Raw genomic sequence first — 19465 nt, 5'->3', positions numbered from 1 at the left:
TGACCCAGAACCATGGTGGTACCACCACCGTGGCCACTCCAGCACCATGATGGCACCACGACCACGAAGGAACCACGGCTGGTCCAGATCCACGGTGCCACCACCCCCGACCCTCCCAGCCCCGGCGCGGCCGCTCACCGCCGTTGCAGATGGCGCCGGAGTCGAACCAGCAGCCGGCGTCGGTGGCCGGGCTGGCGCTGTGCGGCCAGTGGGGGCTGTGGCTGCGGTAGCTGAGGCCGCGCGTGCCCGGCTCCAGCCCGTAGACCGCCCACAGGTGGTGGCCCTTGCCGTCCGTGTCCAGCACCACGTAGGGCACCGAGACGTCGCCGTCCTCGTCCACGGTGAAGGTCTGGCAGAAGCCCCGGAGCTGGAAGTCGCGGGCGTGGTCGGCCACACTGGTGCCCATCACCCAGCGGCCGCTGCGGCGCGTGGCCTCCACCGCCGTGGCCAGGAAGTAGATGGAGTTGTAGATGGTGGAGAAGAGCGGGTGGACCTGGCGGGGGGACAGGTGGGACGTGGTGGGGCCACCGGGGTGGGGCGCTCGGAGGGCGAGGGTGGTGGGTGAGGTTGGGTGGCGTTGGCCGCGGTTGTTGGGTGTTGGCCGTGGTCAACCAAGATGGCCACGGTCATCTCCCATTGGCCACGGTCATCTCCCATTGGCCATGGTCAACCAAGATGGCCACGGTCATCTCTCTTTGGCCATGGTCAATGGAGATGGTCATGGTGATCTCCCATTGGCCATGGTCAATGATGATGGTCACGGTCATCTCTCTTTGGCCATGGTCAATGGAGATGGTCATGGTGATCTCCCATTGGCCACGGTCATCTCCCATTGGCCATGGTCAACCAAGATGGCCACGGTCATCTCCCACTGGCCATGGTCAATGGAGATGTTTATGGTCATCTCCCACTGGCCATGGTCAATGAAGATGGTCACAGTCATCTCCCATTGGCCATGGTCATCTCTCACTGACCATGGTCATCTCCATCCTAAGCTGGTGGCCATGGCCATCTCTAACCAATCCTCCAGAGACGCCCCCAAGCCCCCGGAGATGCCCCAAATCCCTTGAGGTACCCCAAAACCCCCTCAAGATGCCCCCAAACTTCTCAAGATGCCCTCAAACACTCTCAAGATGCCCCCAAAGCTCTTGAGATACCCCCAAACCCTGTGGAGACGCCCCCAGACCTTTCGAGATGTCCCCAAACCTCTTGAGATGCCCCCAAACCTCTCAACATACCCTCAAAGCCCCTGAAGATGCCCCAAAACCCCCTGAAGATACCCCCAGACCTCTCGAGATGCCCTCAAACCCCCTGGAGATGCCCTCAAACCCTCTCAAGATACCCCCAAACCCCCTGGAGACGCCCCCAAACCTCTCGAGATGTCCCCAACCCTCTGAAGATGCCCTCAAACCCCCTGGAGATGCCCCCAAACCCCCTGGAGATGCCCCCAAACCCCCTGGAGATGCCCCCGAACCCCCTGGGGACGCCCCCCCCAGCCCCACCTCTGCGGGGGTCGAGGTTCGCGGGGACCTCGTAGGCCTTCTTGGCCTCCTCCAGGGCCTCGTGGAAGGAGGCGTCGGGCGAGTCGATGGTGATGGTGAGCACGGCGTCGTAGGCCAGGCGCAGCTTGGTGTTGTTGGCCAGCACCGGGTAGGGCACGCGGCGGTAGGGCAGCGCGAAGGTCAGCGCGTCGTACGGGATGAAGACGAAGGTCCCGTCCGTCATGCCCAGGTCCTCGGCCTTCTCCAGGAGAACCTTCTGCTCCCGCCCGCCCAGGAGCACGGAGTGCATGCACATGACCACCACTGCCGGGGGACACGGGGGGGGACACGGGGGGGACACGGACACGGCGGTGGGGTGGTGGCACCGGGCAGTGCCCCCCACCCACCCGGCATCGTGTGTGCCGCGCCTGGACTTCATCCGCCCGCCTGTGTCTGTCTTCATCCATCCTTCATCCGTCCGTCCGTCTGTCTGTCCATCCGTCCGTCCATCCATCCATCATCCATCCTTCATCCATCCATCAACCATCCCTCTGTCCATCGGTCTGTCCGTCCATCCATCCATCCGTCCATCCATCCATCATCCATCCTTCATCCATCATCCATCCTTCATCCGTCCATCTGTCCGTCCATCAACCATCCCTCTGTCCATCCATCCATCCATCCATCTCCACCATCTTCATCCATCCATCCATCCATCTGTCCATCTGTCCATCTGTCCATCCTTCATCCATCCATCCGTCCCTCCTCCATCCCCATCCCCATCTCCACCTCCATCCCATCTCCATCTCTCCATGTCCACCTCCACCTCTCTCCATCCCCATCTCCATCCCCATCTCCACCTCCATCTCTGTCTCCATCCCCACCTCCGCCTCTCCACCTCCATCCCACCTTGACCTCCATCTCCATCCCACCTCCACCTCCACCTCCATCCCATCTCCACCTCCATCCCACCTCCATCTCCAATTTCACCTCCATCTCCCACCTCCACCTCCATCCCACCTTGACCTCCATCCCACCTCCATCTCCATCTCTCCACCTCCACCTCCATCTCCATCTTCACCTCCATCCCACCTCCATCTCCCACCTCCACCTCCATCTCCACCTCCACTTCCACCTCCATCCCACCTTGACCTCCATCTCCACCTCCATCCCATCTCCACCTCTCCACCTCCACCTCCATCCCCCCTTGACCTCCATCTCCATCCCACCTCCACCTCCACCTCCATCTCCACCTCCACCTCCATCTCCCACCTCCACCTCCATCTCCACCTCCACTTCCACCTCCATCCCCACCTCCACCTCTCCACCTCCATCCCACCTTGACCTCCATCCCACCTCCATCTCCATCTCTCCACCTCCACCTCCATCTCCATCTTCACCTCCATCCCACCTCCATCTCTCCACCTCCACCTCCACCTCCATTTCCACCTCCACCTCCACCTCCACCTCCATTTCCACCTCCACCTCCACCTCTCCATCTCCATCTCCGTCCCACCTCCACGTCCACCTCCACCCCACCTCCAGCCACGCCCACCCGCGTCCCTCCCGTCCCTCACCTCGCACCCCGTCCGCCCTCTGCACCCTCCTCAGCGCCTCCTCGGCCTCCTCCTCGTCCTCTCCGGCCACGGCCACCACGGTGACCGGCAGCCCCCGGGCCCTCAGCTCGGCGGCCAGCTCCTGCCCGGTGTCCACCCACAGGTCCTGCGGCGCGGCCACCACGGCCACGTGCGCCCAGCGGAAGTACCGCAGCACGGCGTGCAGCACGCCGGCCGGGGCGGGCAGTGGCTTGACCAGAGTGACCGCTCCGGCCGCGCCGCACGCCCAGGACACCAGGGGCTTGTTCCAGGCGGCGGCCAGCAGCCCGGCGGCGCCGCAGGCCGCGGGGTTCAGCGGGCCCACGATGGCGCTGGCGCGGCGCTCGGCGCCGACCACGCCGGCCACGGCCTGGGGCGCGGCGCAGGCCTCGGGCAGCACCACGGCGTCCCACCAGTAGCCGGCGGCCAGCGCCGGGTCGCGGTTGAGCCGCGCCACCGCCAGGCTGGAGGCCACGTCCGGCAGCGCCCGCGCCAGCAGGGGGTCGCAGCCCCAGGGGCCCAGGACGCCCACGCGGAAGGTGGCGGCCACCGAGAGCGGGGGACAGCGGAGGAGGAGGAGGAGGAGGAGGAGGAGCGCGGGGACGCGGCGCGGCCGGAGGGGCGGCGGGAGAAGGAGGGGACGCGGCGCGGCAACGCCGGTGGGAGGGGTGACAACGCCGCGGGAGGTGGCACCACAGGAGGTGACAAAGCCATGGGAGATGCCACCATGGCAGGTGGCACCATCGCAGGAGGTGACAAAGCCATGGGAGGTGGCACCACCACAGGAGGTGACAAAGCCATGGCAGATGTCACCATGAGAGATGCCAAAACCATGGGAGATGTCACCATGGGAAGTGGCACCACCATGGGAGGTGGCACCACCATGGGAGGTGGCACCACCATGGGAGGTGTCACCATGGGAGATGTCATTCTGGGAGGTGGCACCATCATGGGAGGTGACAAAGCCACGGGAGATGTCACCATGGGAGGTGTCACCATGGGAGGTGGTGCCATCATGGGAGGTGACAAAGCCACGGGAGGTGGCACCATGAGAGATGCCAAAGCCATGGGAGATGCCACCATGGGAGGGTGGCACCATGGGAGGTGACAAAGCCATGGGAGATGTCACCGTGGGAGGTGGCGCCACCATGGGAGGTGTCATCATCATGGGAGATGGCACCACCATGGGAGGTGACAAAGCCATGGGAGGTGATGCCATTATGGGAGGTGGCACCACCATGGGAGATGTCACCGTGGGAGGTGGCACCACCATGGGAAGTGTCACCATCGTGGGAGATGCCAAAGCCCCGGGGGATGTCATTGTCGGAGGTGTCACCATCATGAGAGGTGGCACCATCATGGGAGATGTCACCATGGGGGGTGGCACCACCATGGGAGGTGCTAAAGCCATGGGAGATGCCACCATGGGAGATGTCCCTGTTGGAGATGCCACCGTGGGAGACGTCACTGTGGGAGGTGCCACCACTGTGGGAGATGTCCCTGTTGGAGGTACCACCATGGGAGGTGCCACCACGGGAGGTGCCACCACGGGAGGTGCCATCACTGTCAGAGATGTCCCTGTTGGAGGTACCACCATGGGAGGTGCCACCACGGGAGGTGCCACCACGGGAGGTGCCACCACTGTGGGAGATGTCCCTGTTGGAGATGCCACCACGGGAGATGTCCCTGTTGGAGAAGCCACCATGGTGGGAGGTGTCACTGAGGGAGGTGGCACCACCCTGGGAGGAGTCCCCGTAGGAGATGTCACCAGTGGAGATGTCACCATGGGAGATGTCACCAGTGGAGATGTCACCATTGGAGATGCCACCATTGTAGATGTCACCATTGGAGATGTCACCATTGGAGATGTCACTCTTGGAGATGCCACCACGGTGGGAGATGCCACCATTGGAGATGCCACCGCTGGAGATGTCACCGTGGGAGATGTCACCACTGGAGATGTCACCGTTGGAGATGTCACTCTTGGAGATGCCACCACCATGGGAGGTGCCATCATGGGGGGTCATGACGTCAGAGGTGCCACCACCGTGGAAAACGTCACTGTGGCTGATGTCACCCCGGGAGATGCCACCACTGGAGATGCCACCGTGGGACGCGTCACCGTGGCAGGTGATGGCACAAGAGGTGCCACCGCCATCGGAGATGCCACCGCTGTTGGCGACGTCACCGTGCGAGTCGTCACTCTTCTGGGAGATGCCACCACGGCAGAAGCCACCCGAGGGAGAGTCACCACGAGAGGAGATGGCACCGTGGGAGGTGCCACCTGTGTGGGAAATGTCCCTGAGGGAGGTGCCACCGTGGGAGATGCCACCACCGTGGGAGATGCCACCACAGCTGGAGATGTCCTTATGGGAGATGCCACCATGGGAGATGTCCCTGAGGGAGGTGCCACCACTGTTGGATGCGTCACTGTCACAGGTGCCACCGTGGGAACCGAAGCCATGGGAGATGCCACCATGGGAGATGCCACCACTGCTGGAGACGTCACTGTCGCAGGTGCCACCATGGGAACCGAAGCCATGGGAGATGCCACCACCGTGGGAAATGTCCCTGAAGGAGGTGCCACCACTGCTGGAGATGTCCCCGTGGGAGATGTCCCCATGGGAGGTGCCACCACTGTTGGATGCGTCACTGTCGCAGGTGCTACTGTGGGAACTGAAGCCATGGGAGATGCCACCACTGCTGGAGATACCACCATGGGAGATGCCACCGTGGGAGATGTCACCGTGGGAGATGCCACCATCGTGGGAAATGTCCCTGAGGGAGATGTCACCACTGTTGGATGCGTCACTGTCACAGGTGCCACCGTGGGAACCGAAGCCATGGGAGATGCCACCATGGGAGATGTCACCGCTGGAGATGCCACCGCAGTGGGAGATGTCCCCGATGGAGATGTCACCATGGGAGATGTCACCACCGTGGGAGATGCCACCACTATTGGAGATTTCAATGTCACAGGTGCCACTGTGGGAACCAAAGCCATGGGAGATGCCACCACCGTGCAAAATGTCCCCGTGGGAGATGCCACCATTGGAGATGCCACCGTTGGAGATGCCACCATGGCAGGTGCCACCACTGTTGGAGACGTCACTGTCGCAGGTGCCACCATGGGAACCGAAGCCATGGGAGATGCCACCACCATGGGAGATGTCACCCTTGGAGATGTCCCCATGGGAGGTGCCACCATTGTTGGACACGTCACTGTCGCAGGTGCCACCGTGGGAACCGAAGCCATGGGAGATGCCACCATGGGAGATGTCACCACCGCTGGAGATGCCACCATGGGAGATGCCACCATGGGAGATGCCACCATGGGAGATGTCACCACCGTGGGAGATGCCACCACTATTGGAGATTTCAATGTCACAGGTGCCACTGTGGGAACCGAAGCCATGGGAGATGCCACCACCGTGGAAAATGTCCCCGTGGGAGATGCCACCGTTGGAGATGCCACCGTTGGAGATGCCACCGTTGGAGATGCCACCATGGCAGGTGCCACCACTGTTGGAGATGTCACTGGAACAGGTGCCACCATGGGAACCGAAGCCATGGGAGATGCCACCACCATGGCAGGTGCCACCACTGTTGGAGACGTCACTGTCACAGGTGCCACCATGGGAACCGAAGCCATGGGAGATGCCACCACCATGGGGAGATGTCACCCTTGGAGATGCCACCATGGCAGGTGCCACCACTGTTGGAGACGTCACTGTAACAGGTGCCACCATGGGAACTGAAGCCATGGGAGATGCCACCACCATGGGAGATGTCACCCTTGGAGATGTCCCCATGGGAGGTGCCACCGTTGTTGGACACGTCACTGTCGCAGGTGCCACCGTGGGAAACGAAGCCATGGGAGATGCCACCATGGGGAGATGCCACCACTGCTGGAGACGTCACTGTCGCAGGTGCCACCGTGGGAAACGAAAGCCATGGGAGGATGCCCACCATGGGAGATGCCACCATGGGAGATGCCACCATGGGAGATGCCACCACCGCTGGAGATGCCACCACCGCCGGACGCGTCCCCGCGGGAGGGTGCCGGTGCCACCGCGGGCGCCGTCCCTGCCGTCCCCAGCCCCTCCCCCGCGCGCAGGCTGGCCCGCATGTCCAGGCCGTGCCGGGCGCGTCCCTCAGGCCAGGCCGTGGCCGGAGGGCGTCCGGCGCCGTCACCATGGTCACCGCGCGGTCACCTGGGGGACACCGGCGGTCACTGCAGGGGGTCAGTGGTCACTCGGGGGTCAGTGGTCAGTGGTCAGTGGTCAGTGGTCACTCGGGGGTCAGCGGTCAGTGGTCAGTGGGGGGTCAGTGGTCAGTGAGTGGTCAGTGAGTGGTCAGTGGTCACTCAGGGTCAGTTGGTTAATGGTCAGTGGTCAGTGGTCACTCAGTGGTCAGTGGTCACTCGGGGTCAGTGGTCAGTGGTCAGTGGTCAGTGGTCAGTGGTCAGTGATGTGGTCAGTGGTCACTCGGGGTCCAGTGGTCAGTGGTCAGTGGTCAGTGGTCAGTGGTCAGGTGAGTGGTCAGTGGTCACTCGGGGTCAGTTGTTAGTGGTCAGTGGTCAGTGGGGGCTCAATGGTCAGTGGTCAGTTGTTAATGGTCAGTGGTCAGTGAGCGGTCAGTGAGTGGTCAGTGGTCAGTGGTCAGTGGTCACTCAGTTGTTAATGGTCAGTGGTCACTCAGTGGTCAGTGGTCACTCGGGGTCAGCGGTCAGTGGGGGGGAGGGGGAGGATGATCCGGCCCTGCCCCTCCCCCTCCCCCCCGTTCCCATCCTGCCCCGCGGCCCCGCTAATCCGGGGGGGGGGAGGGGCGGGGGATGATCCCGGTTTAACCCCGCCCCTCCCCCCACCCCGCGGGGCCGCGCCGGGGGGAGGGGCGGGGGGGGGAGGGGCGACACCTGGGGGGAGGGGACACACCTGGGGGGAGGGGACACCTGGGGACACACCTGGGGGGGACACACCTGGGGGGGAGGGGGGGACACCTGGGGACACACCTGGGGGGACACACCTGGGGGGGAGGGGACACCTGGGGACACACCTGGGGGGACACACCTGGGGAGGGGACACACCTGGGGGGAGGGGGACACACCTGGGGACACACCTGGGGGGACACGCCCACCTGGGACACCCCTGGTGTCACGTGCCGGGTGTCACCTCCCGGTGTCAGCCTCACCTGGCACAACCCCCTCCGTGTCACCTGTGCCAGGTGTCACCTGTGTCAGGTGTTACCTGTGTCACACCTGTGTGTCACCTGTGTGTCACCCTGTGCTCTGTGTCACCTGTGTCACACCTTGTGTCACCTGTGTCACGTGTCACCTGTGTCACCCCTGTGCCAGGTGTTACCTCTGTCACCTGTCACACCTGTAACACCTGTGTCACACCTGTGTGTCACCTGTGTGTCACCTGTGTGTCACCTGTGCTCTGTGTCACCTGTGTCACCTGTCACACCTTTGTCACACCTGTGTCACACCTTTGTCACCTGTGTCATCTGTGTCACCTGTGCCGGGGTGTCACCTGTGTCACCTGTCAAATGTCACCCGTTAAATGTCCCACGTAACTCAGGTGTGACCCCAAACCCGTCAGGTGACCCCAACCCCCCCAGGTAACTCAGGTGTGACCCCAAACTCCTCAGGTGTGACCCCAACCCCCCCAGGTGACCCCAAAAACCTCTCAGGTAACTCAGGTGTGACCAAACCCCCCCAGGTGACCCCAAACCTCTCAGGTGTGACCCCAAAAAACCCCCCAGGTAACTCAGGTGTGACCCCAAACTCCTCAGGTGTGACCCCAAAAAACCCTCAGGTGTGACCCCAACCCCCCCAGGTAACTCAGGTGTGACCCCAAACTCCTCAGGTGACCCCAAACCCCCCAGGTGACCCCAAACCTCTCAGGTGTGACCCCAACCCCCCCCAGGTGTGTGACCCCAAAAACCTCTCAGGTAACTCAGGGTGTGACCCCAACCCCCCCCAGGTGTGACCCCAAACCCCCCCCAGGTGTGACCCCAAACCCCCCCCCAGGTGACCCCAAACCCCCCCCAGGTGTGCGGGGGGGACCCCAAACCCCCTCGGGGGGGTCCCGGGAATTTTGGGAGGGGGCGGGGGTCCCAGAAATGGGGGGAGGGGTTAATTAATTTGGGGGGGGGTCATTAACTGATTAATTGGGGGGGGGTTAATTAATGGGGAGGGGGTTCATTAATTGGAGGGAGGTTAATTAATTGGGGGGTTCATTAATGGGGAGGGGTTAATTAATTGTGAGGGGTTAATTAATTGGGGGTTAATTAATTGGGGGGTTCATTAATTGGGGGGTTAATTAATGGGGAGGGGTTAATTAATTGGGGAGGTTAATTAATTGGGGGGTTCATTAATGGGGAGGGGTTAATGGGGAAGGGTTAATTAATTGTGAGGGGTTAATTAATGGGGAGGGGTTCATTAATTGGGGGGGTTAATTAATTGGGGGGTTAATTAATGGGGAGGGGTTCATTAATTGGGGGTTAATTAATTGGGGGGTTCATTAATTGGGGGGTTAATTAATGGGGAGGGGGTTCATTAACGGGGGAAGGGTTAATTAATTGGGAAGGGGTTAATTAATTAATTGGGGGGGGGGGTCTCACCTGTGGGGAGGGGGCGGGGTTTGGGGGGAGGGCGGGGGTTTGGGGGTCTCTCACCTGTCCGCAGGTCCCGGGGGGGGTCTCGGGGGGGTCCTGGAAGGATCCGGGGGGTCCTGGGGGGGGTCCCGGGGGGGGTTGGGGATTTTGGGGGGGGGTCCCGGGGATATTTGGGGGGTCCCGGGGGGGTCTCAGGGTATTTTGGGGGGTCCCGGGGATATTTTGGGGGGGTCCCGGGGGGGGTCGCAGAGGATTTTGGGATCCCGGAGGGGGTTGGGGATTTTGGGGGGGGGGGTCCCGGGGGTATTTGGGGGGTCCAGGGAGGGTCTCGGGGGTATTTTGGGGGGGGGTCCCGGGGGGGTTTGGTGTTTGGGGGTGGGTCCCAGGGGGGGTCCCGGGGGGGGTCTCAGGATATTTTGGGGGGGTCCCGGGGAATTGGGGATTTTGGGGGGGGGGTCCCGGGGGGGGTTGGGGATTTTGGGGGGGGGTCTCAGGGATATTTTGGGGGGGGTCCCGGGGGGGGTTGGGGATTTTGGGGGGGGTCTCAGGGATATTTGGGGTGGTCCCGGGGGGGGGGTTTGGGATTTTGGGGGGGTGGTCCCGGGGGGGGGTTGGGGGATTTTGGGGAGGGTCCTGGGGGGTCTGAGGATATTTTGGGGGGGGGTCTCGGGGGTATTTTGGGGGTCCCGGGGGGGGTTGAGGATTTTGGGGGGGGGTCCCGGGGGTATTTTGGGGAGTCCCGGGGGGGTCTCAGGGATATTTTGGGGGGTCCCGGGGGGGTCGCAGAGGATTTTGGGGGGTCCCGGGGGGGGGTCCCGGGGGTGTTGGGGATTTTGGGGGGGTCTCAGGGATATTTTGGGGGGGGGTCCCGGGGAATTGGGGATTTTGGGGGGGGGTCCCGGGGGGGGTTGGGGATTTGGGGGGGGTCTCAGGATATTTTGGGGGGGTCCCGGGGGGGTTGTGGATTTGGGGGGGGGTCCCGGGGGGGGTTGGGGATTTTGGGGGGGGGGGGTCCCGGGGGGGGGTTGGGGATTTTGGGGGGGGTCCCGGGGATATTTTGGGGGGGTCCCGGGGGGGGGTCGCAGCGCTCCCCCGCCTCTCGCGGCGCCGCCGCCTCCCGAGTGCGGCCGGAGCGGGGGGGGGGGAGGGGCGGGGGGGGGGGGGGAGGGGGGGCTCTAATCCGCCCCTCCCCCACCCCGGGGGGGGCAAAGCCGATTAATGGGGGGGGGGGGAGGGGGGGAGGGGGGGAGGGGACACGGGGACACGGGGGGGGGAGGGGGGGGATGGGGGGGTGGGAAAATGGGGGGAGGGGCACGAGGGGGGGGTCCTGGGGGGATTTTGGGGGGTCCTGGGGGGATTTTGGGGGGGGTTGGGGGGATTTGGGGGATTTTGGGGGATTTTGGGGGGTCCTGGGGGATTTTGGGGGGTCCTGGGGGGATTTTTGGGGGTCTTGGGGGGATTTTTGGGGGATTTTGGGGGGATTTTGGGGGGGTCCTGGGGGGATTTTTGGGGGATTTTTGGGGGATTTTTGGGGGGATTTTGGGGGGGGTTTTGGGGGGAATTTTGGGGGAATTTGGGGGGATTTTGGGGGATTTTGGGGGTCCTGGGGGGGATTTTGGGGGGATTTTGGGGGATTTTGGGGGGGGGTTTGGGGGAATTTTGGGGGAATTTGGGGGGATTTTGGGGGAATTTGGGGGGTCCTGGGGGGATTTTGGGGTTTTTTTTGGGGGGGTCCTGGGGGAATTTTGGGGGATTTTTTGGGGAATTTTGGGGGGATTTTGGGGAATTTTGGGGGGTCCTGGGGAAATTTCGGGGATTATTGTTGGATTTTTTGGGGGGGATTTTGAAATTTTTTGGGGGGAGGATTTTTGGGGGATTTTTTGGGATTTTGGGGATTTGGGGGATTTTGGGGATTTTAGGGAGAATTTTGGGGGATTTTCTGGGGGATTTTTCTGTTTTTTGTTTTTTTGGCGACTTTTGGGGATTTTGGGGGGAATTTTTCGATTTTTGTGGAATTTTGGGGGGATTTTTTTTTGATTTTTCGGGAATTTTGGGGGATTTTTGGTGGATTTTAGGGGATTTTGGTGGGATTTTTTTTGGGGAGAATTTCGGGGATTTTTCTGGTTTTTTGGGGACTGGGGAATTTTTGGGGATTCTGGGGGGATTTTTTTTGTGGATTTTTAGGAACTTTGGGAAGTTTTAGGTATTTTTTTGGGATTTTTTGGGGTATTTTTGGAGGATTTTGGGGAAATTTCGGGGGATTTTGAGCGATTTTTTTGGGAAATTTTGGGGATTTTGGGGGATTTTTGGGAAATTTTGGGAGAATTTGGGGGATTTTGAGCGATTTTTTGGGATTTTTTGGGATTTTTGGGGGATTTTTTGAGATTTTTGGGGGATTTTGGGGATTTTTTTGGGGATTTTTCAGGAGATTTGGGGGATTTGGGGGGATTTTTGGGGGAATTTTGGGATTTTTGGTAGAATTTTGGGGATTTTTGGGGGGATTTTTCTGTTTTTTGCGGACTGGGGAATTTTTGGGGGATTTTTTTTGGGAATTTTTGTGAATTTTTGGGGATTTTTTGGTGGGATTTTGGAGATTTTTGGGCAATCCATAAAAGGCGCGGCCACGCCTCCTGCATGCCTTATAAGGGCCGTGTCCTTATAAGGAGTGGCCACGCCCACTGCCGGGCGCGGGCGGTGGGCGCCGCCATGTTTGATTTGGGCGGAAAGGGGAAGTGACGTCACGGAGAGCGGCTGGCCGGGCGGAAGTGAAGGCGGCGGGGAAAGCGGTGAGAGGGAAACTGGGGGGAACTGGGACAAACTGGGAGGGACTGGGAGGGACTGGGATGGACTGGGATTAACTGGGATGGACTGGGAGGGACTGGGAGGGACTGGGAGGGACTGGGATGGAACTGGGAGAGGATTGGGAGTTACTGGTTTATACTGGGATGGACTGGGACAAACTGGGATGGACTGGGATGGACTGGGAGAGACTGGGATGGGGATTGGGAGTTACTGGTTTATACTGGGATGAACTGGGACAAACTGGGACTGGTTATACTGGGAGCACTGGTCCATACTGGTCTGTATCAATCCATACTGGTTTGTACTGGTCCATACTGGTTTTAATTGGTCCATACTGGTTTATACTGGTCCATACTGGTCTGTACTGGTTTATATGTGACCATACTGGTCCATACTGGTTTTAATTGGTCCATACTGGTTTGTACTGGTCTATATCAAGCCATACTGGTTTATACTGGTTTATACTGGTTTATATCCACCCGTCCTGGTCTCTACTGGTCCGTACTGTTTGTATCAATCCATACTGGGCCATACTGGTCTGTACTGGTTTATACTGGTTTACGTCCATCCAGACTGGTCTATATCAATCCATACTGGTTTGTACTGGTCCATACTGGTTTATACTGGTCTATACCAATCTATACTGGTCCATACTGGTTTGTACTGGTTTATACTGGTCTATATCAATCCATACTGGTTTAAACTGGTCCGTACTGGTTTTAATTGGTCCATACTGGTCCATACTGGTTTATGTCATCCGTACTGGTTTGTACTGGGAGCCCAGGGGGAATTTTGGGGAATTTTTAAAGAATTTTCGGGGAAATTTGGGGAATTTTTTGGGGGAAATTTTGGGGATTTTTTTGTGGAATTTTGGGAAATTTTGGGGAATTTTTGGGATTTTTTTGGGGAATTTTTTGGAATTTTTTGGGAATTTTTTTGGGGGGATTTTTTTGGGAATTTTTTGGCTTTTTTGGGGCAATTTTTTGGGGAATTTTTTGGAATTTTTTTGGGGATTTTGGGGAATTTTTGGGGATTTTTTTGGAATTTCTTGTGGAATTTTTGGAACATTTTGGGAATTTTTTTTGTGGGAATTTTTTTGGAATTTTTGATTTTTTGGGGGAATTTTTTGAATATTTTTGGGAATTTTTAGGATTTTTTGGGGGAATTTTTTGCCAATTTTTACCTTCAAAAATCCCCAATTTAATCCATTTTTTTCCCTTTTCCCGCAGGAATTCCTCGCCCATCCCGGATTTTTTCCCTCCCCCGGGTTGGGAATTTTCCCCCCGGGATTTTTGGGGATTTTTTGTGGGAATTTTTGTGGGAATTTTTTGAGATTTTTTGTGGGAATTTTTGGGAATTCTTTGGGATTTTTTGGGAATTTTTTGGGGGAATTTTTTGGATTTTTTTAATTTTTGTTGGGGTTTTTTTGTTGGAATTTTTTGGGACTTTTTGGGATTTTGGGAGGAATTTTTTGGGGAATTTTTGGGGAATTTTTTGGGGACTTTTTGGGATTTTGGGGGTAATTTTTTGGGATTTTTTTGGGGGGAATTTTTTGGAATATTTTTGGGAATTTTTTGGGGAATGTTTTGGGATTTTTTTGGATTTTTTTTGTGGGAATTTTTGGAACATTTTGGGAATTTTTGGGGGAATTTTTTGTGATTTTTTTTTTTTCATTTTTGGGGATTTTTGGGGGGAATTTTTTTGGGAATTTTGGGGGATTTTTTGGGAATTTTTGCCAATTTTTACTTCAAAAATCCCAATTTAATCCCAATTTAATCCCAATTTAATCCCATTTTTTCCCTTTTCCCGCAGGAATTCCTCGCCCATCCCGGATTTTTTCCCTCCCCCGGGTTGGGAATTTTCCCCCCGGGATTTTTGGGGATTTTTTGGGGGAATTTTTGGGGATTTTTGGGGGAATTTTTTTGGAATATCTTCGGGAATTTTTTGGAATTTTTTGGGGGTTTTTTTGGGATTTTTTTGGGAATTTTTCGGGGATTTTTTGGGATTTTTTTGGGGAATTTTTTGGCTTTTTTGGGGCAATTTTTCGGATTTTTTGGGGAATTTTTTGGGCAATTTTTGGGGAATTTTTTTGGGATTTTTTGGGGAATTTTTTGGCTTTTTTGGGGAATTTTTTTGGGAATTTTTTTGGGATTTTTGGGGGAATTTTTGGATTTTTTTTTGAATTTTTTGTGGGAATTTTTTGGAATATTTTTGGGAATTTTTAGGATTTTTTGGGGGAATTTTTTGCCAATTTGTACTTCAAAAAATCCCAATTTAATCCCATTTTTTTCCCTTTTCCCGCAGGAATTCCTCGCCCATCCCGGATTTTTTCCCTCCCCCGGGTTGGGAATTTTCCCCCCGGGATTTTTGGGGATTTTTTGAGGAATTTTTTGGGGGGATTTTTTGGGAATTCTGCCATGACCATCCACAACCTGTACATCTTCGAGCGCGGCGGGCGCTGCCTCTTCTACAGCGAGTGGCACCGCAGGAGGAGCCCGGGGCTGGCCCAGGACCAGGTGGGGATTTCGGGAATTTCGGGAATTTCGGGAATTTTGGGGAATTTCGGGAATTTTGGGATTTTTTTGGGGGGTCTGGGGGAGGATTTTTGGGGATTTTTCGGGGTTTTTTAGGATTTTTTTTTGAATTTTTGGGAATTTTTGGAGGAAAAAAAATTCTCAAAATTAAAAAAAAAAATTTCCTAAAAAATCCCCCCCCCCCCAAAAAAAAAACAACCCAAAAAATTCCTAAAAAATCCCAAAACAAACCACCTAAAAAATCCCCCCAAAAAATCTAAAAATTCCTCAAAAAAATTCACTAAAAATCAAAAAAAAAACCCCTAAAATTTACAAAAAAATTCCTAAAAATCCCAAAAAAACCCCTAAAAATTTCCAAAAAATTCCTAAAAAATCCAAAAAAACCCCCTAAAAATTCAAAAAAAATTCCTAAAAAATCCCCCCCAAAAAAAAATCTAAAAATTCCCAAAAAATTCACCAAAAAATCCCCAAAAAATCCCCATAAATTCCCCAAAAAATCAGCAAAATTCCCAAAAAAATCCCCAAAATCGCCAAAAAAACTCCAAAATCCCCAAAAATCCCAAGAATTCCCAAAAATTCCCTAAAAATCCCCCAAAATTCTGAAAATTACCCAAAATTCCACCCAAAAACCCCCAAAATTCCCAAAAATCCCCAAAATTTCCCCAAAATTTCCCCTAAAATCCCCAAAATCCCCCAAAAATTCCCAAAAATTCCCTAAAAATCCCAAAAAATTCCCAAAAAATCCCCCAAAATTCCCAAAAAATCCCCAAAATCCCCAAAAATTCCAAGAATTCCCAAAAAATCCCCCAAAATTCCCTAAAATTTCCCCAAAATCCCCCAAAAATTCCCAAAAATTCCCTAAAAAATCCCCAAAATTCGCAAAAATCCCCCAAATCCCCAAAAATTCCAAGAATTCCCAAAAATCCCCCAAAAAACCCCAAAATCCCTAAAATTTCCCCAAAATCCCCCAAAAATTCCCAAAATTCCCTAAAAATCCCCAAAATTCCCAAAAAATCCCCCAAATCCCAAAAATTCCAAGAATTCCCAAAAAATCCCCCAAAAAACCCCAAAAATCCCCAAAATTTCCCAAAATCCCCCAAAAATTCCCTAAAATTCCCTAAAAATCCCAAAATTCCCAAAAAATCCCCCAAATCCCCAAAATTCCAAGAATTCCCAAAAAATCCCCCAAATCCCCAAAATTCCCCAAAAAAAATCCTAAAAAAACCCCACAATCCCTAAAAAATCCCCAAAAAATCGCCAAAAATTCCCTAAAAAAACCCCAAAATTCCCCAAAAAATTCCCCAAAAATTCCAAAAAATTCCTAAAAATTCCCCCAAATCCCCCAAATTTTCCCAAAATTCCCAAATTCCCCAATCCGCAGGAATTCCAGCTGATGTTCGGGATGCTTTTCTCGCTCCGCTCCTTCGTGGCCAAGATGAGCCCCACGGACATGGATCCAAAATTGGGGATTTGGGAGCCGAAATTCCCCAAAAATCCCCAAAAATTCCCAAAAAATCCCGCGGGAAACCCAGGAAAAGAGCGGGGGAGGGCGGCGCCCCGGGGGGATTTGGGGATTTTGGGGATTTTTGGGGGATTTTGGGGATTTTTGGGGGATTTGGGGGAATTTTGAGATTTGGGAATTTTGAGAATTTGGGAATTTTGAGATTTTGGGAAATTGGGGAATTTTGGGAATTTGGGGGAATTTGGGAATTTGGGGAATTTCAGGAATTTGGGAATTTGGAATTTTGAGATTTGGGAATTTGGGGAATTTCAGGGAATTTGGGGAAATTTGAGAATTTGGGAATTTCAGGAATTTGGGAATTTGAGATTTTGGAATTTGGGATTTGGCGAATTTTGGGGAATTTAGGGAAATTTGGGAATTTCAAGATGTTGGGAATTTTGAGATTTTCGGGAATTTGGGAATTTGAGATTTTGGGAATTTGGGAATTTCAGGAATTTGGAATTTTGGGAAACTTAGGGAAATTCGGGAATTTTGAGAATTTGGGATTTTCAGGAACTTTGGAATTTGGGAATTTCAGGGATTTGGGAATTTGGAATTTGGGAAACTTAGGGAAATTCGGGAATTTTGAGATTTTGGGAATTTCAGGAATTTGGGAATTTTGAGATTTTGGGAATTTGGGGATTTCAGGAAATTTGGAACTTGGGAATTTCGGGGATTTTGGGAATTTCGTGGCTTTTAGGACTTTGGGAATTTGGGGAATTTTGGGAATGTTTGGGAATCTTGAGGAATTTGGAGGGGCTTTGAGAATTTTGGGGAATTTTGGGGATTTGAAATTTGGGAATTTGGGAAATTTTGGGATCCGGGGCTTCCTCAGGGAGGGGATTTTAGGAAGATTTTTTGGGGGATTTTGAGTGGATTTGGGGGATTTTTTGGGAGGATTTTGGGGATTTTGGGGGGGATTTTGGGATGAATTTTGGGAATTTGGGATGAATTTTGGCCTCCCGGGGTTCCTCGGGGAGGGGATTTTAGGAAGATTTTTTTGGGGGATTTTGGGGATTTTTGGGGGGGATTTTGAGTGGATTTGGGGGATTTTTGGGAGGATTTGGGGATTTTGGGGGGGATTTTTGGGGGGGATTTTTGGGGGGGATTTTGGATGAATTTTGGCATCCCGGGGCTCCTCAGGAGGGAATTTGGGGCAGATTTGGGTCGATTTCGGGGCGTTTTTGGGCCGATTTCCGCGGGGATTTCGAGCTCTGGGGCGGCTCCGCCTGCGGGGGGTGGATGAATTTGGGGGAATTTTGGGGAATTTTGGGGTTTTCCTTAGCGCGGGCCGCAGGCGGGACGGGTTCGTGTCCTTCCACACCAGCAAGTACCGGCTGCACTACCTGGAGACGCCCTCGGGGCTGCGCCTGGTGCTCAACACCGACCTGGGCGTGGGCAGCGCCCGCGAGGCGCTGCAGCACATCTACGGCAACGTGAGGGTTAAAGCCCGCCTGCCCCGGCCAAAAAATCCCAAAAATCCCAAAGCCCGGCTCAAAAATCCCAAAAAATCGCCAAAATCCCGGCCCCAAAATCCCAAAAGCCCAGCCCAAAAATCCCGGCTCAAAAATCCCCAAAATCCCCAAAAATCCCAGCCCTAAAATCCCAAAAATCCCGGCCCAAAATCCCCAAAAATCCCGGCCCCAAAATCCCCAAAAATCCCCCAAAATCCCGGCCCCAAAATCCCCAAAAATCCCGGCCCAAAAATCCCGGCCCCAATATCCAAAAAATCCCCAAAAATCCCGGCTCAAAAATCCCAAAAGCCCGGCTCAAAATCCCCAAAAATCCCCAAAATCCCGGCCCAAAAATCCCGGCCCCAATATCCAAAAAATCCCCAAAAATCCCCAAAATCCCGGCCCCAAAATCCCCAAAGTCCTCAAAAATCCCGGCCCCAAAATCCCCAAAATCCCGGCCCAAAAATCCCAGCCCCAATATCCAAAAAATCCCCAAAAATCCCGGTCTCAAAATCCCAAAAATCCCGGCTCAAAAATCCCAAAAATCCCGGCCCAAAAATCCCCAAAAATCCCGGCCTCAAAATCCCCAAAATCCCGGCCCAAAAATCCCAGCCCCAATATCCAAAAAATCCCCAAAAATCCCCAAAATCCCGGCCCAAAAATCCCGGCCCAAAAGTCCTCAAAAATCCCGGCCCAAAATCCCCAAAAATCCCGGTCTCAAAATCCCCAAAATCCCGGCCCAAAAATCCCGGCCCCAATATCCAAAAAATCCCCAAAAATCCCGGCCCCGAAATCCCAAAAATCCCCAAAATCCCAGCCCCGAAATCCCCAAAATCTCGGTCCCAAAATCCCCAAAAATCCCCAAAATCCGGCTCAAAAATCCCCAAAATCCCCAAAAATCCCAGTCTCAAAGTCCCCAAAAATCCCCCAAAAATCCCGGCCCAAAAATCCCCAAAATCCCGGCCCAAAAATCCCCAAAAATCATGGGTTTTTTCATGGGGTTTCCCCTCCAAAAAAGGGAGTTTTTCCCAAAATAATGGGATTTTCCCCCAAAAATTATCAGATTTCCCCCAAAATAATGGGATTTTTTCCCCAAAATAATGTGTTTTTTTCCCAAAATAATGAGATTTTTCCTCAAAATAATGTGTTTTTTCCCAAAATAATGGGATTTTTCCTCAAAATAATGGAATATTCCCCCAAAACAATGGGATTTTCATGGAGTTATCCCCAAAAAGGGATTTTTATTCCCAAAATAATTGAATTTTCCCCCAGAACAATGGGATTTTCATGGGGTTATCTCCCAAAAAAGGGGATTTTTCCCCCAAAATAATGGGATTTTCCCCAAAAATTATCAGATTTCCCCCAAAATAAGGGATTTTTCCCCAAAATAATGGATTTTTTCCCCCAAAATAATGGGATTTTTCCCAAAATAATGTGTTTTTCCCCAAAATAATGGGATTTTTCCTCAAAATAATGGAAT

The 19465-nt window shown here is 54.3% G+C and overlaps 2 protein-coding genes across 2 annotated transcripts in view; one reads left to right on the top strand and one right to left on the bottom strand.

Moving 5' to 3' along the window:
• The window catches only part of LOC128803017 (uncharacterized), a 30828-nt gene extending 17590 nt beyond the window's left edge, over nt 1–13238 (bottom strand). Inside the window, 9 exon segments of the mRNA XM_053969591.1 lie at nt 139–513; nt 1524–1805; nt 3059–4513; nt 4590–6252; nt 6300–6679; nt 6760–7290; nt 9462–9599; nt 9755–9790; nt 13151–13238. Coding sequence (XP_053825566.1) covers nt 139–513; nt 1524–1805; nt 3059–4513; nt 4590–6252; nt 6300–6679; nt 6760–7290; nt 9462–9599; nt 9755–9790; nt 13151–13238 — 4948 coding nt within the window.
• Nucleotides 13239–14805: 1567 nt separating this feature from the next.
• TRAPPC1 (trafficking protein particle complex subunit 1) lies at nt 14806–17973 on the top strand (the record flags this gene model as incomplete). The annotated part of the gene is made up of 3 exons (XM_053969592.1): nt 14806–15012; nt 16412–16483; nt 17830–17973. Coding segments are annotated over exons 1-3 (315 nt in total), but the record flags the coding sequence as incomplete, so codon positions are not given.
• Between the last annotated feature and the right edge of the window lie 1492 nt (nt 17974–19465).

Source organism: Vidua macroura, unplaced genomic scaffold (genome assembly GCF_024509145.1).
Source record: "Vidua macroura isolate BioBank_ID:100142 unplaced genomic scaffold, ASM2450914v1 whyUn_scaffold_258, whole genome shotgun sequence".
NCBI classification, from domain to species: domain Eukaryota; kingdom Metazoa; phylum Chordata; class Aves; order Passeriformes; family Viduidae; genus Vidua; species Vidua macroura.
The sequence above is the reverse complement of the archived record's forward strand: the minus strand, read 5'-3'. Positions and strand labels throughout refer to the sequence as shown.